The sequence below is a fragment of the Pithys albifrons genome, chromosome 2 (genome assembly GCF_047495875.1).
Source record: "Pithys albifrons albifrons isolate INPA30051 chromosome 2, PitAlb_v1, whole genome shotgun sequence".
NCBI classification, from domain to species: domain Eukaryota; kingdom Metazoa; phylum Chordata; class Aves; order Passeriformes; family Thamnophilidae; genus Pithys; species Pithys albifrons.
Window position 1 is genome coordinate 74,189,382 of NC_092459.1, and position 17,920 is coordinate 74,207,301.

At 41.9% G+C, this 17,920-nt stretch overlaps 1 protein-coding gene across 1 annotated transcript in view; it reads left to right on the top strand.

Moving 5' to 3' along the window:
- PGBD5 (piggyBac transposable element derived 5) overlaps positions 1 to 17,920 on the top strand; it is a 71,437-nt gene that overhangs the window by 18,522 nt on the left and 34,995 nt on the right. The window contains exon 2 of the mRNA XM_071549532.1: positions 10,281 to 10,708. Coding sequence (XP_071405633.1) covers positions 10,281 to 10,708 — 428 coding nt within the window. The remainder of the gene's footprint in view (positions 1 to 10,280; positions 10,709 to 17,920) is intronic.

A 17,920-nucleotide genomic window follows, 5' to 3' on the forward strand; every position in this document is an offset into this window, starting at 1 on the left:
TGTATGAAATCTCTTTTGCTGATAGCTCTAAGATGAGAAATACAAGCTAGTTTCTCCTTTTATAACCTAAAGTATGTTCTTGCAGCAATTATTTCTTTTGAGATCTTTCAGCTTTTATTGGTTCATATGTTGACAGTCCCCAAGAAGCCTGGACAGATGTGGTCTGGGTTTCTGGATGACTACCACTAAGAAATACCTGTTTGGTGACATCAAATATTTTCCCTACCTCATCTCAGAAAACAGCATGCTAAGCCTGTGTTTGAACAGGTAGACTTTGACTCCAGAGTAACAAACCTGAGAGGCTGTGGGGGAAAGTACACAGTGCTTTTCTTTGCAAACAGTTCCCTGGTGTGGTTCCTGCTGCGCTTGCACCCCAGAGCCGTGCAGTGTGGTGTGGCCATTGTGGGAGCTGGCTGCTGGGCACTGAGCAGCTCTGCAGGCTGCACACAGCAGCTGGGCAGAGGGTGTGGGTGCACTGTTGTGTTGCTGAGGGACTGCCGAGGACGAGCAGTGCTGTGCCACTGAGGATCCTGCTCTGACTTCATGACCTGTGCTCCGAGTTGTGTTTCTGGCTCACTCTCTTCAGATACAACTCCCCGAAAGCCTTCCCTGGGGCTACAGTGGCTTGTAAACACATTTGTGTCACACTGAAATTAACACAGGCAGTACGAGTAATAAATCTGTCTTATTCACAGGTAACTGCCTTTTTTTTTCATTCTTGATTGTTGAAGAAATGCACTGATTTCTTAAAACTGATGAATGGTGGGTTTATAAGAGTTATTAGAAGTTATTGGATTGCTGTGGAGCGTGTCCTGCATCCTGCATGTGGTAAGAGGATTAGGGATGTTGACGTACATGGTGAATAGAAGAAATTTATTGAACTTTTCAGCTGTTTGCCTATTTTGAGTTGAGATGTTCAGACAGCCTGTAGCACTGGTCACTTGTAAGGGCAGGCAGAACAAGAATGGAAAAAGGCAGTCTAACAACAGAAGCAGGAGTAAAAGAGCAAAATGAAAACAGAAAGCACACAAAGTGATACTGTGCATGTGTAAAGGAGCCCTGACTCGAGCAAGGATTGCTCATACATGACCTTCATTTACACCTTTTATGTCTCCTAAGAAAATAGTTTGACTTTCATCTGCCCCTAAGCCTAATGCACCAGCAGAGAGACATATGGCTTATAACTACTTATCCCAAGGGTTTGAGGGTGTTTTGGGAGGAACATGGAGAATATAAAATGAGGAAATTACAAGTTTAAAAGCAGGTGTGTAAATGCAGATGCAATGTGGAGTGACAAAAACATCTTTACCTCTTAGTCTGGGGTGATTGCAGCAAAAAAACCTTATCTTGCTGGGCAGTTCATGAATCACAGAATCAATTAGATTGGAAAAGACCTCAGAGTCCAACTCATGAACACCACCACGTCAACCTGACCCTGGCACTGAGTGCCACGTCCAGTCTTTCCTTAAACACCTCTGTGGATGGTGACTCCTCCACCTCCCTGGGCAGTCCATTCCAATTTCTAATCTTTTTTGTGAAGAAATTCTTCCTAATGTCCAGCCTAAACCTCCCCTGGCACAGCTTAAGTCTAGGTCCTCTTGCCCTATTGCTGGTTGTCTGTGAGAAAATGCAGGTCCCCACCTGGCTACCACCTCCTTTCACAGAGTCGTAGCTGAGCCTCCTTTTCTTCAGGCTAGCTCATCTAGAAGTGCATGAGCACACTTTCCTACAGAGAGCAGTAAAATCTGAAGGAGTCTGGTATCCAAAAGAATCAGGTTTGAAAAAGAGCCTGAATATTATTCCCATGCAGTGCCTGTCATCAGTCCCTTGGCAGATTCTGGGTTTTGAGCTCTTCCAGCAGGGCAGCAGCAAGAGCACCCTGGTCATCACCCTCTCCCCAGTGGGTGCAGCAGTAGGTGCTTAGTTCTGCTCATGAGAAGTAGCATCAAACATTTTGGGAACTATGTGCTTGCCCTAACAACTGCTCTCTGTCTTGCCATGAAGAGCCTGTTGCTGCTTGGAAGCAATTGCAGAGACCAGTACTGTAGCTACCTTAGCTCCTGTGGGATGAAAATGAATCATTAGGAAGCTCTGTACTCAAATGAATGTTTTGTATGATAAGGTTGTCTCAAATGATTTACTGAACTGTCTGGATTTATGGTTGATATTTTAGTTTTTTCTTAAATAATCGATTTTTGAACAAAGCAGAAAACCATTTTGTCCTGAGACTTGCTCAAAACCAGGAGGTTTCAGTGGCATATGTGTGTGTTGCATGTAAATGTAGGAGCTGATGTGAAGGCTTTCAGCATCTCATTAGCTGGGTCATTTGTTTATTGACTTTTGTTTAGAAAAAATAAGTTAAATGCTCTGATGATTTGCTTGGAACACATACTAGGCTGTTTTCCCTCCTTCAAACACAAAAGCCCCACCTTTCAAGACAGGGTCCTGTCATCAAATTTTGCTGGTGCTTATACAGGTGAATTTTTATTTTAAATTTCTGGCAAGAAGCAAATTGCATGTGGGTAGTGGTATTTGTGAAGAGTGTGCACTAGAAAAGACCAGGAGTCTGGGACAGAAAGATGTGACGGTGGATTGCATCTGCAAGAGTTTCCAGTGCAGTGAGGGACTCCCCAATGGAACCATCCTATAACAGCCTTCTGGGATTTAGTTATGAAGGTCACCCTGGAAGTTGTGCTGACACAAAACAATCCATTCTGCTTCGTAGAGTTATTTCATAAATGTGCATAGCTGTGCCTACAGCCAGATGTGTAGCTGCTATGTGATCTACTAAAAGCTGTATTACAGATGATGTACAAAATCAGCACATTGATGGTTGTCTCTAACCTGCTAGATATGCTCAGTGTCAGCTGGGCTGCCAGGAGCAGCCAGTCTGTCTGCTCTGATGGCTGAGTGCAGTAAAATGTTAATAGAAAACTACAGTGGCAAAAGAAAGTGCGATGAACTATTGCCATGGGAGCTGCTGCAGCAGGAGTTCCCCTGATGAGGGACAAGCATGTTCAGTCCCACCGCCAAATGAATAATGTGCAAAGGATTATGTAAACTGACACAATACCCTACTGTTTCAGCTTTGAAAGGTGTTTAGCTTTCTGAAATTATCTTGACCATAAGACCTTGTACCAGGGTTTTGGGAGGTTTTGTTGATAGTGGTGATTGGTAGGTTGCAAGATCTCACCACAGAAATTAAGTATATAATTAAAGGTGTCAACATTAGCTGCAGTGGGCTTTTTATTCTTTTGTACTTGTTGAGGCTTGAAAGCTTTGTAGCTTTAAAACATGATGGTAAACACAAAGAAATACTTTCCTAATTAAATGTATTTTTACCATGGCTTAAATCTACAACAAGCTACATTTCCATGGAAGACTGCCACAACATGCCTCACATATTATCAGACCAGTGCTGTTGGTAGTACAACATACATTTGGTCAATGGGAAAGGTGTAAAACCTGGCTGCTTGGTTCACTGAAAATGCCCAGAAGCTTAGTTGTTTTCCTACAGTGTCTTATCACACATGGTAATCTATTGAGTGACAGCCAAAATTCCTTACCCTTGGCATCCCAGTCTTTTTCTTGGTGCCCCACTGAAGCTCTTCACCTTTTCCGGGCTGAACTGCCAGCTAGCACACAGCATTTTGGGGAAGGAGGAATGGGCAGGGTGCCTTGGTTATCACCATGGGCCCTGGGAGGTCACCATCACACTGAGTGAGAAGGCTGTCTGGTGTTGGGTGGAACAGGTACATTATTTGTCTGTGATCCATGCCAGGTTGACCTGCCTAGGCTTGACTCTTGGTGGTTTTGCTGTAATGCTGAAGAAAGCTGGATGACAGTCCAGATTCTGTACACAGCAGGAAAACAAGCTGAATTGCAGGAAGTTCCTTGGTTTGCTAACTACTTTGTTAAATTTTACCATTTAATTTACATTTTACTGTTCCATTTACTAAAGAAGTTCTTTATTTAATTTGTCGTTAACGCAGTGCTATCTGCTGTGGAGGCCAGGGACTCTTTTGCCCAGAGTCGGCACGGAGCAGCTGTGTGCTGGTTTTCAGTCCTCTTTCATTTGTCCTTGGATTGCTTTGAGACACAGCTCTGAATGCTCTCTATGGATAGAAGTCAGACTGCAGTGTGTGGATCGCTTTATTGTTGACGCTGTGAGGAAAACAATCCTTTTTAATGCCAGGGAGGGAAGAGAAAGTGGCCTTTCACAGAAGTTGTTTGGAACAATTTTTTTGACTAGGGTTATTATGTGCAGATGCAGAGGCATTGTCAAAGGCTTACTTATAAGGTTGGAAGAGTACAGTCAAATCACACTTTGCTAAATAGCTTGGAATAAACTTAACTGAGACCAAATGTACAGCAGAAGTGTGGCTACTGAGCGCCTACACTAAGGTGCTAAGTAAGTTTCTGGGAGAAGGTGACCTTGTAAAAACTTACCCAGAATCATGAGCTGCTGAAAGAAAACCCTTATGGGCTAATGAGAGAACCATTTTGGAAGGACTGTGTCCAGTTTCTTCTTTCTAAGCCAGTATAGTGCCTGTTTGGGAGTTGTTGGCTTTTTTTTGTTGAATTCTTATAGGTTGGCTCTCAGCTGCAAGTAATGCCACAGCGTGGATCATGTTTTCATCATTTATATTCAATTATTGTGCTAGGCAATCCTAAAGGAAACTGAGTTGTCTACAAAAATAACAGATGCAGACATTTACTTGCCCTAAAAACACTGGTCAGAACCACAGCTGGTACAAATTAGGAAGACTCTTTTGACTTAGCAAAGTGGGCCTGTCACTGAAGCTTTTGTAGCTTTTTCTAATGAAGATGAACAAAATATATGCAGCATAATATCCCGGATCCTGCTCTCCTGTAGGAACTGGACAGCGAGTATCTGAAAAAAACTGGAATAAAACTCAGAAAAGGGCTGTTGCATGCATTTAGTTCAAGCTGTCTTGACAGGTTTGTCATAAGGCCATCAAACTGCTATTGTTTGGGGATGGTCTGATGTAAATTTCCTCCAGGCCATTAAGAATGGAGATGATATAAAATCTAATATTCTGGAAAGCCAGATAAGCTCCAGTGCTTCCAAACCTTACGTGAGGAAACTTCATGTGAACAGAAATTCTGAAAAATCTCTCTTGGGAAATATTAAAACATAGGTTTTGATTTTGTTGCTATTTTTTTAGCTCATTGTATTCCTCTCTACACATTGAAAAAGATGCTAAATTATTTTAGCTGTCTGTGATATTTTGTCAGTTGACATTTTCCATGAAGACATCACGATTTTTTTGATGAGTGTGTATTTTCTGACAGAAGGCTTCAGTCAGAACTTTTTATATTCTCTAAATAAGACCCAAAAATCATGTTGTACTTTTGCAAAGGTAACTTCTCAGGAATATAAAACAGTCTCTAATTGCTTGGATTTAGGAAGGAGAAATTGTCTTTTCAAACCCTGGTCTTTGAAAGCTGTGTCATATGTTGGAGGAGAAAGTACTTTCCAATGGCCATAAAATAAGTTTCTGCATTGATTTTTCTTATGTATGTATCTGTGTATAATACACTTAAATGTGCTATCCTCATGGGTCACTAAAAATTTTTAGATTTTTTCCTCTAAGAAGACAATAAAATTGCTTCTAGATTCTTAAACTGATGCTTCTACCACTCCCGTGCCTGCTTTGGGAGTGTTGGGGTCTGCCAAGTTGCAAATGTAGTTATATTAATTTCAAAGTCAGCCCTGATTAGCTCTGCACAATGTTTATTTCCAAACCATACAATTTGGATTATCATACATAAGGTAATACCTGGGCCTGTCATTGTAATGGGATACTTTATCATGAGCCTCCATTACACTTTGAATAAGAACAGAGTCTTCTGCACAGCACAGCAAGAGGAGAATTTTCTTTCACTGTGTTTTCTTCTTACAGATCTGATTTATCTTGCCCCAAATGACAATGATTTTGGCTTCCTTAAGATTTGTATGCTATGTTGTAAGCACTGGTAGGTTACAGTAGGTTTTGAAACCTTCCATCTTTTATCCGTCCTTTATTCTGAGTCTGTGAACTCTGAGCTACTCAATTACCGGTTAGTAATCAGAACAGAAAAAATGGAAAAAGATACATGAACTTGTTAAAATGCACTCAAATTACTTAGTTCTGCAAACCAGCTAAATAAGGAAAAACAGTGAATTTACTTGGAGTTCTTACTTTTTTCCTAACATGTTACTTGGTGAGGAAGACTAGAAATACTAGTGGGATTGAAGCAGGAAGAACAATGTGACGGGTGGGGACCCCTCCAAGAGAGAAGACCAGAGACTGTAGGAAAACACGGAAGAGCTGCCTGAAGGATGGTCACACGGAAGTTTCACCTGAATTTCTTAAACCTTTCTGTGTTTTTGGCAGAGTGTATGTTCACTGAGAAGCTGAGCATGCAGCCTGCTCTCTTGCTGGGCACTGGACCCAGCGAGTCTGCTGCAGTTTGCCCTGAGCTGAGTGGAGCCAAAATAGGCTCTGCAATGCACAGTCTGAGGGTGAGGTGCCAGCCCCTGCTTCACACCCGTATCTCCAATATGGAAACACAAATGGCTTTTCCTGTTAAGTTTTTCATGTATCTTGAGTCAATCCTTACAATTTGAAATAGCCTTGCCCCTGTGGGAGACATTCTGAGTCCAAAACAGAAAATGGAACCAACTAGTCACTATGGCATGATGACTTGCAAGGTGGTTACTGCAGATTGCACATGCAACTTTTTCCTGCCAGATGGGGTGAGAAGGAAGAGGAACTTGAGTTTGTTTGTGTATAGTAACAAAAGTTGTTATTTTCCATGTTCTACAAGATCACATAAAGCAAGCCCAAAGTGCTAGTGGTGTGCCCCATCAGAGGTTACTCAGTGGAGCTCTGATCCTGTCCTGAGTGTTCATGGAATACTGAGTCTAGCTGCATGTTTGGACACTCCAAGAGTGATTTTAGGCTCTGACTCTGTAACTTGTATTGGAAACCCTGACTGACTTTTAAAGCAAAACCCCCTGTGTAAGTACATTTATTCTCTGTGCACATCCTTTATGGCAGAGGAGAGAAAAAAATCTGAATTTTACATAAAGTCATAATTGTATAATCATTCTGAGAATAGACAACTAGGCAAAGCCACTCTTTCATTTGACTGAGTAAAGCTTTGAAAAATGAACTTCATATGGAACACTGAACTCTTTTCATATCAGTATTTTCTGGGTGTCAGTTAAGTCAAAAAATCCTAAAAAGTACAAATTTGCTATTTAAGTTTCTTATGCAGACAGTTGCCACTTTATATGGGATATAGCTGTGTACTTAGATAGAAAGTAATATATAAATAATTTATTTTAGGCTGATCATTAACTATGCATAACCCAATTCAAGTTAAAAATTCAGTTCTTTTCTCACTGAAATTCAGTGTTACTCTTCTTATATTGCATATCAGTAAATTATGAATCAGTTGCACTCACTTTGCCAATAAAGGCTGTTTTTAAGACAATGAGACTATACAGAGGCTTCCATAATTTTATTTAATCAACAATTAGATTGATGTTTGAGTCAGAAAATGATTCAGTCTGCTTTTTTAGAGCTGTGTGAGCTCTACATGGCCAATGGGATACAAAGCTTGTGTATTTATTTCAGGAGAGGAGGAGGTAGCAGGTTCTGTGTGGCTGGAACAGAACTTGCGGGTAAGAAAGGATTTTCCTATCCAGTATACCCAGCAGTTTTCCATAATCACTTATCAAGATAAACTTGTGCACCTACTGAAAATTTAATTACACCAAAACTGGTTTTTTGTGCTTCTGACTCTCTTTACTCCCTAAAGATGGAGTCCAGCATGTACTTATTGTCCATGTCCACATGTCTCAAGTCCAGCATATTTCACTTCATGAGACTTAATGCTTTATGATTTCCTGTTTGCTGTAGACAAGATTCAGAATGTTACCCCCACTACCAGCTTCTGCTTCTGAAGGCAGGAATTTAAAAACTATCTCTGTGCCCTGCCTGGAAGGTTGCCTGAGTTCTCGAGTAGAATTCAACAGCTACTCCAGATTACATAACTAGGAATACACTCTTGTGCTTTGTGTTGTTATCAGAAAGCCATAACTACTGTAGAATATAAAAACCTGATTTAGTTGTGGGGAAGAAGGAAGTGAGGTAGTATAAGTAGTTCATACAGAATCATTTGTAGAGCATTTTATTTCAGTTATAACAGTAAGTGGGTGCTAGCAGAATGTAAATCCCCTGATCAGAAGAGAACTCGTAACTGTTAAGATGCTTTATTTTTGCACTAACAGTTATATTCATATATCTATTCTAGCCCCATAGTTTTCTCTTGATAATGAAAACCTTCTATTATTTAAACTGAAATTTTCTTTTCTGTCCTTAATGAAATGTGGTTTGTGTGAGGCTCTTTTCTGTTGTCTTAGTGTATAGAGAAATGTGCTTTCAACCAAAATGTTTCACTTCCATTTTCTCAGTCTCACAAATTAAAATAGGAAAGTAATCTTCAAATGTTTTTCCCCACTGTACTCATAAAAAAATAAATCCACTTTTGTTTGTTTTTTTGGCATTCTTTGCAATCTGAAGGTTCACTGTTTCAATGTCTTGGTGCTATCTTTTTTGTCCTTCTAATAGCTTGAGTTCACCAGAGTGCACCCAAACATTAAGATTTAAGAGCAAGTCCAACCACAGTATTTGTGTAGTTCCTCATAGTACTGCTTCATGGAAAATTTCTGCAAGCTATATGGTTGTTGCTGTAACTAAGAGTGTGAGCTGACATACAGACATATTGGAGAATGAGACCTGACTGACATGGTAGTGGATCTTTGGACAGTCAGAGTGTAGAATGGCAAATCCCATGCTCTGATCCAGTAGGACAGCTGAGATCCAAGCAGCCATGTAGTGCAAGGAAGACTCACTCTTGTTAAGCACAATTTTAAATGAGAAGCTGCGTGCCTCCTGCTTTTGATTAGTGAGAATGTGTTTCAGAGAGTCCCAAGACTGAAGGCTGCTGAACTAAGGTGCAGTATTTATTGGTTTGGGATTATACTCATGATACGATCTTTTTCATAGGGATGTAGAGCTGCTCTGAAGTGCTGCCCTGTCCATTGGATTTGTTCATGCTGCTCCTCTATTCATTTTCACTACTTCTCTAGGAGAAAAAAGAATATCCCTTGCCCTTACGTGGTGACTAAAACACTGCCATAAGGTGGAAGCATGAAAACTACCACTTTTAAAATGGAACATAATTAGCTGTGGAAGGGATTAGAGGAGAAAGGGCTGTAAGTACTGGCGTCTGCACCCCTGATATTGCAGGCTTGATTTTACTATTTTGGCTTAATGTAATCTGGTGTCTGACTGACTAACCTTGTTACACTGATACAGTCCTGCCAATCCCTAAAACCTCCTTTTTTTTTTACCCCCTCCTCTTATGGAATAGTTGAAACTGTCAGAGAAGGTGCAAGATCAGTGAAAAGCGACATGGGACTGCAAGGCTTATTACATTATGGGAGGAAGAGGACCACTGTATGTGTGCACTGTACCACTAAAAATACTCCTTATGACGTGGGACAGTGACACTAGCCACATGGTAGCTGTGACTTGTTCTGGGAGTACACTCTCTTGGGAGTATCAGACTGCAGGATAAGGTTCCAATGTGGTGGCAGAGACACAAAACTCAAAAATACATAGACATGACCTGTGTGACTCTGTGTGGAGCAGAGGCAGTTTTGAGAGTCACAGAATTAATGACAGTGAACTGGGCAGGGATTAGAGCTGCAAGAGAAAAGATGGGATCAGGTTTTAGTGCCTGGAAATTGTGTCATCTAGGATGAAGGCAGCACTCTCTCCAGAGGACTTGGACACTATCCTTCTAGGATGTTTTGAGGAAGGCACTGCTTTGACAAGGGTATGGACAAATAAAAGACTATCCAGAAAAAGCTCAGAACAGCTTCTGAGGATAAAAGATGCAAACAGTGTATAAGCGGAGAAATTAAATGCATGATGCCTCACAGGCCTGCATGCTGCAAACTAGTAAGCATGCAGAGCAGAGGAAGAAATTTTTCACAATGTGTTGTATCATATAAGAGGAAGACACAGAATATGAGAGGGAAAGTTTCCTGATGAAGTCTGTCAGACAGTGGGTATATGCCATCACTTTGGCCTTGTTTTCCTGCTCTAGGAAGTTAATCATGCTTTAAATTTCTGATGCTGAACGTGGCTTGTGGTGATCAGAATTGTGCCTATCTTCCCTTCTTGCTTTTATCCTAGGTCCAACACGAAAAATGCCCCTGACTGCCAGTGCCATGGACTTCTTTCAGCTCTTTGTCCCTGACAATGTACTGAAGAATATGGTGGTCCAAACTAACATGTATGCCAAGAAATACCAGGAGAGGTTTGGTAGTGACGATGCCTGGATTGATGTCACCTTGACGGAAATGAAGGCCTTCTTAGGCTACATGATATCAACCAGCATCCACCACTGTGAGTCTGTTCTCAGCATCTGGAGCAGCGGTTTCTACAGCAACAAGAGCATTGCACTTATCATGACACAATCACGGTTTGAGAAGATCCTGAAGTACTTCCACATTGTGGCCTTTCGCTCGAGCCAGACAACGCATGGCCTCTACAAAATCCAGCCTTTTCTGGACTCTCTGCAGAATGGCTTTGACTCTGCTTTTAGACCTTCGCAAGCCCAGGTAAGAGTTAACCTGTTGGCAGGAAACATTTAAGCGATGTGCTCTTGGTCGTCTCACTATGACAGAAAGTGCAGAGCACAGCTGCCTGAAGAAGAGCTGGGGTTTCTCAGTGTGAAGTCACACTGTGGTGCCTCTGTGGAACACAAGAGAGAGCAGCACTGTCCTTGCTCATCAGTGTCTGACTACAGCTCTGTAGTGCATGCACCAAGCATGTTTCAGTGGGAATAGTGCTCTCTGAGCTGGAGCTGTTTGCTTTAGTGGCCTAGACAAGACTGGAGACTTCTCAGTGGGGCTGGCACCACTAGGTTTTGCTGTCCTGAGGATGGGTAGGTGCAGGCTTTGCCTGTGAGGGAGAGTGGAAAGGGCAGAGCTGGTGCAGCTGGGCTGGAAGGAAAACTGGTAGCTGCTCCTGTGTACAGGCTGAGGGTTGGACGGTGGAGCTGAGTTTGCTAGGAGTGACTGTCTCTGACCTTAGCTGAAAGGGTTAGTTGTATGGTTCTGGAGCACAGCTACTTCCTCACAACTGGGCAAAAGGAAGATAAGCAGAGGTACAGGTGGAAATTTTTTCTTAACATTCATCATTCACTATTTAAAATTTATTCCAGTATAAATTATTTGCTTTTGAAGCTGTTTCTACTGGTCATGTTCAGAAGTCTGGAAAGTAAAAGGAATAAGCATACATAAGAGTACATTACTGTTTGAAATAACTTTTCAACCAACTCTCTGTTTTCAGAATATAAATATTTCACTTAGACATTTGGAAAGGGTAATGTGCCCTTAGTCCTCTTTTTCTTCCCATTTCCTTTCTGAAGCATCACATTTTTGCTCACTGCACAAAATTAATGAAGCCTAAGATGCATCACATCCATTGAAGTGGGCCTAAAATAAATGAGTGATTACGGTTTATTTTATAGACAATAATGATCATACCTGTATAACTTATGAGAACACAGCTGCCTAAAAAGCTGTTAAGGTAGAGAAGGGCAGAGGGAGTATTCTCACTAAGCCATGCCATCAAGGTACATTTCCATTAAGACAAAAAAGTGAAAGGCATCTTATTGTTGGGACTGGGCTCTCATTAAGGTATGAAATCTAATCTTTATGGCCATTGACTTCAATGGGCAGAAGATAAAGGCTTCAGAAATGTGATCACTGTGTCTAATGTAAATGCTTATAATGGTGTGCTGTGGGACACGCTGTTAGTGAAAATGCATTAAAAGGATAAGATTTGATTTGCATGTATATCCCTTCTCCCATTCCCTGTCCTGAGCAAGGTTTAAGAACTACATTGACAAAATCACATCCTCCTGTTTCCAGGGGCAAAACTTCTAAATCTCCACAGACAAAATGTATGCTTGTCTGGAGCTTATTAAGGAGATGCTACTTAAAAAAAAAAAAAGGAGAGAAGAAGTAGAGACAGCCCAGTTCTATTCCTTCCCCCTCCACTTCTCTGCTCCTTTGTCAGTGTTTACGTCAGTAATTTCTATGCAGCATGTTTCACTGCTATTGAGTGGAACAAAAAGCACAGCTTCAAAAATAACCCTGTGAGAAAGAATAAGGTTTTGAATCTGTTGTTAAAAATACTCTAGTGTAACTTCAGTAGCCTACTCCTGAAAGGAGCCTTGTGCATAACATTCTCCTGGGTGCTATCAATCAGGGCTGCACACTACCTGTCTCAAGAGATGGGGACCCCATCTGCTCAAAACAGCAGGAAAGACCTCTCCCTGCATTTTGTCTTGAGTGCAGATTAGCACACTGCAGAAACATCAAACCCAGAATGTCAGGTCCAGTGAGAAATAATAGAAATAATTAAAAATAATAACCCAGTTGCACAGACACAAATGGAAATGAGGAGAAAGAGCCATTTGGATAGGCTTTTGGATGTGCTGATTCTGAGAGCAGTATGGAAAGAGGGGGCCAGGTTTCTGTAATCAGGGACACCTGAAATCCCAAGTTCAAAAAAGATTTGTTGCTTAAGGTACACCTGTATCTTAAACATGAGACTTGTGGTACCTGGATGGCTTGTGGTGAAGCTTTATGCCACCATCTTGTAAGGGTCATCAAGCAGCAGAATGACTTGAGTTCCTTGCTGTTGAATGCAGATGTTTGGGCCTGTGGGTAGACTTGTTACTGACTTCCTTCCTCTGGCAGGACACAGGTTAGGAAGATGCCATGTTTAACTTAACCCTACAGACAGAGCAGAGACCATCTGCATTCAGCAGGCAGTGCAACATCTGCCTTAAGAGTTGTTTGTTCTATAAAACTGATATTTTCCTTTGGTGGAGCTGGAAAAGATTCTTCAATTGGTTTCTGTCAGAAAATACTTTGATGGTTTTTTTCTCATCTATGACCCCTTCCCCCCACTAAAATGTGCCTGTAAAAATAACACTATTGTTGCTATCAAAAGAAATGGGGAAGGAGAGAACAATGCCAGTATACCAAAACAAAGAAAACGATCTAGTGAATTATAATTATTTTGCTAAATATACTAAGCATACAAAAGGAAATAATTACTCTCCAGCTTATGAAGGAACTGAAAGCCTGGAACATTATAATTGTGTATCAGTACTGCTAGCTTCAGTTTCTGAAGTTAAAAATATGGTGTTCTGACCTAGATTGGGTAAAAAATGACAGGAATATTCTCTGTATCTTATCCCTTCTCAGCACCTTCTGTACAAATAAGTGCTGCCTCAACCTGAGCAACAAGAGGTGGAGTTTTGAGTCTGTTCCTGTAATCAGTGCTGTTTCTTACTGCTTAGCTTGGTAGCTGTGCTCCTGTCTGCAAGCCTGAAGGCAGTGAGGATGCTCTGCCTGCTCTGCACCAAATTGAAGGGTACTCACCTGCCAAGGATATACAATGAATTCCAGAAACCAGAGGAGTTCAGGGAAAATAACATCACTGCTCCAATATCCTTCTGTGCCTGCTGAGTGTTTATACGCTTGTCAGCAGGATGTGACTAGACAGGATTGCTGTCTTTGGCTGCCCCTGACTGGTGTGGGAGAGGTCAGGAGCACAATTCCAGGTACTTTCTGCTTCCTTCTCCCTCCAAAGTACCTTCATTTTGGTGTCTTTGAAGCAAACAGTTTTGCATCTGCCCAGTGAAATGTCAGCTGGGAACAGTGGGCTTAAGTTCTTATCTCCAGCTGGAGTGAACTTCCTGGCATAAAGAGAAATGTAACTCCAACCTCTTGCTCCAAGGGCATGATGCTGAACTTTGGCCCATTACTATAGGCAGCCTGTTTGTGTTTCAGTCTTGGTGGTGTCATAGGGTCCAGCTAAGCAGTTTCAACGTATTTCTTCCAAAACAGCTCACAGATTAGATGACAGCTTCGTTGAAAACACAGAGGGGCAAAACCAGGCCAATCAGCTTGGGTTTGTGTCCTCATTTGGTATTGGGCATTTCCAGATTATGAGATCTAGCTCATGTCCTACCTCTGTATTTCAGATTTCCTGTTTTAGAAGTGAAGGGTGCTGGTTCCAAACCAGGACTGTTCTGTCTTAGGGCTTTTGTGAGTGGGACACAGATACATAAATATTCAGAGTATGCTGGCTGGGTATAAGATGTGAAGCAAGAGAAAGACAAAGAGAGGACCAATAAGACTGTTGAACAGCAAGGTAAATTTCTGATGTTCTGTAGCTCTTGACCAGTTGATTCTTTGGTGAAGCCGGATATTTGGGAGAGTTTGGCTACAGAAGGTGATGAAACTTCATTGCTCTTTTTATATTACCTAATGGTAATGGAGTGTGGCAAGAACTTTTTGTTTTTTAACAGCATTGATTGAAGACTGAACAGATGGGCAGAGGAGCATGAAATCATGGCTGCATTGGAGGTGGAGTTAACCTTTGAAAGATGGCAAAGAGGAACTGTAAAATGTGGAAAGGTGCAGCAGGACTTTGAAAATGAGAAGAGAAAGAATCTGTCTGTTATGCTGGAGAAGAACTATCAGAGAGAAATAAAGAAAAGTAATGTGGTCAGAGTGATGCACTAGGAAAATGGTTAACCAGCAGCAGTCTGTAGAGCAGGATTGCCTTACCTTTAGGCCAAAAGTAAACCTCTTGCATGGGGGTTGTCGGCTTGGATTGTAAACTTGTCTGGGTGGGTGGGTTGTTACTCTAAAATGAGTAATGTTTTAGAGCTCTCACTCGGAAAGCATGGCAAATACAGGCATTGCCTGGCTGAGAAGACTTTGCAAGGAGTAGGAGGTAAAGACTGACATTCAGATGCAATGGCCAATGATGTCTGACGTAGGAAGAAAGGAACATCAGCAATAACAAAAAAGGGTAACGTAAGGCTCTTAAGGGAAGGAAGATGCTCTCAAATGAAGCATAATGAAATCAGAACTGACAATGATATATGCAAGCAGAGATGTCAGATACCAGCAAGAGAATTTAGTTTAGACAGGAGGAGCTTTGGAGCAAAGAAGCAGAAGCGCAAGCTACTATTCAGAAGCAGTGACTGACTATGCATACAGGTGCAGTTACCCAGAGGACTCTGCAACTGGATGGTACCTACCACAAGCCAGAGACAAGGGCATCTGAGCCAGTTTCTCCAGGAGACAGGCTGAAGATACAGCCTGTGTTGTGGATGGCCATGGAACTAAGGAGAAGATGAGCTGTCTCAAGAACATGTTGGTTCATTATCTAAAGAAATGGAGTCCAGGAACTCCAGGTACAAGACTTAGTGGTTCTGGGGCTTTGTCTACAAACCTGTTTGGGCTGTGGTGAGAGCAAAATAGTGGAACTTTGGCATGGAAAGAGCACTGAAAAAGATCTAAAATGGAGAAGAAAGGAAGGCACTCCAGACCATGGCTATCTGTTTTGTTCTGTGAAGGAAAGATGTTGTGAGGTGGAGCAATTGCTGGAGTCCCATCTTGGAGTCTTGCTTCTCCAGCACTTGGAGTGCATGTACATATTGAGGGGAAAACAGAGAGTGAAAGTTTGGCAAGTAGGTCTAGCCAGGATGAGGATAACTATAAAGTAGAGGAGAAAAAAAGAAAAAAAACCCAGTGTGATAGCTGTGGGATATCAAAGCAACTAAATGAGGAGCTTCTTAGACCTGAACAGAGGTGGGCAGATGAGGAAAGAAAATGGAGATGATTTCTATGAAAACATCCTGCATCAAAAGAAGTCAGAAAGAGGGGAGGGCGTGGGGAATGAGTCAAAGATGGTGAAGAGGCATCCAGGAATATATGCAGGAGTCAATTAAACCTGAAGGTAGATTTTTGTCAAGATGAGAAACAGGAAAGAATATGCAATGGGGGCAGTAAGCTCACTCCTGTAAAAGTGTATGTTCCAGGAAGAACGGGAAATGGGGAAGGAGCAAATACCACTTTGCATGGGTATTTGGCAAATAGATGGATCTGAGATTAGAGGAGGAGCAAGGAGGCTGAGAATGCAGGAAAGTGAACAAATTAATAGGACTGGCCAGTGTCAACAAGGCTAACTTTTGTCTTAAAACCCTGTCAGTGCCAGAAGCAACAAACTCCCTTTGAAAACAAGATGGGGATCAGCTGTTCCCCCAGCAGGCACAGCCCATAGAGCTCCCTGCTTGCAGAACTTTACAGCTGTTGAAGTAGTGGTAGCATATGGAGGTGATGCCCAAAGAGGCAGAACAAACTGTTTAGAGACAAAGTTTTAGTCAATAAACAGCAAGGTATTTATTAAGGCAACGTTGGGGAACCCTCCGATTAGTATTGGACAAAGAGCTCCAAAGTCTACAGTGAGAAGCTACAGTATTTATACATTTCTAGTGAGGGATTACAATATTTTTACCTACATATTCATACACAATTATAATATTGCAATATCTAGTTATAATATTCATAGCAGGCGGAGTTGGGGCAGAGCTGTCCATTTTGAGGAATATTATGAGGGGAGATCCTGTTACTTCATCTGGTGGTGGTCATATTTTTCGCTCTTCATCCTCATGAACTTTTCAACTCGGTCTGATTTTGCTGATTCTTGCAGTGGGTCTTGCCAAACATGGTGCTCTGGCTTCTTTCTTGGGATTAACCTGTTCGCTAAATGGATCTTTAATTATGACTCCACTGAAAGTTAGATGTCTTCCGTAAATTAAACCTTATCTCTTGGAAACTCCCCTGAAAGTTGGGTGCTTTTAGTAAAATCCCCTAGGTTCTGGCTTTTCTCTACTTCAGAGGGGTGACAACAGTTGTCTCTCCACCCTCTCTAGAGGAAGCAGGAAGAGCAAGCTAAGCAGTAGGGTTTTCATTTAATTTTTCTTGCCTGTCCACATTCCTTCTTTGCAGCAACAGCAAATCTTGCCCTACTCTGTTTTTTTTGTTTCCTCATCACAGCCATTCATTAGGGACTTTGGTGAAGCATTATTCTTATGAAGAAATGACAGAAACATTCAGTTCAGGAAAACAAAGGAGGGGAAGCTCTGGGTCCTGGAGGAAGACAGGGCTGAGTATGGGCAGGGAGAATAGGAGGATGGTAAGAGGTTTTAAAAATTCAGATTTGCTTTCTAAATTTAAGGCTGACAGACCTTACTGTGTCATAAAAGGCAGAAAGAGTGCCAAGGGTAAGCAGGATGCAGCAGAGCTGCTGTGAGGAGAGTTGATGCTGTGGTGCAGTGGAGGAAGAGGAGCTAATGACAGAGAGTAAAAGATGTCCTAAAGTGATATTTATACAGCCTTTTCTTTCTGCTGCTCTCCATCCTACAGCAGGGGAGTTTATAACAGTGGAACCACACCACTCAGAGGGATCTGGCAGGTAAGAGGGCCTTTCCAGAAGCGAGAAATTCTTAATGGTGTATCTGACCCCATCCCAAGGGATGTGCTCCTTCTCTCTGCACTGAGCAGGCACAAAGGCAAAAGCAAAGGAGGGCATCTTTAATATTTGCAAAATGCTGTCAGAATCCTCTGAGGCAGAAGTGAGAAATGCCCCACGTGGCCCTTAGAAGGGAAGGGCTGTGTTCTGTGGGGCCCTTGAGAGAGGAAGAAGATTTGGCTCCAGTGGGGAAATGGGACAGCTGCAACTGTAAGAATAAATAGCTTTGTGTGCAGCTCTCCTTGCTCACATCTGCGTTTTGGTGTGTAATTTGAACATTTCACAGGAGTGGTTTCAGATGGTCCTGTGAATGTTTTATGAGTCGTTAAGAAGTGGAGTGTGTATAAATGACAGTGTGCAACCATCACTTTGTGGGGAGGGCATGGGTGCCTATTTTGGGCTGACAGTGATGTTCAACAAAC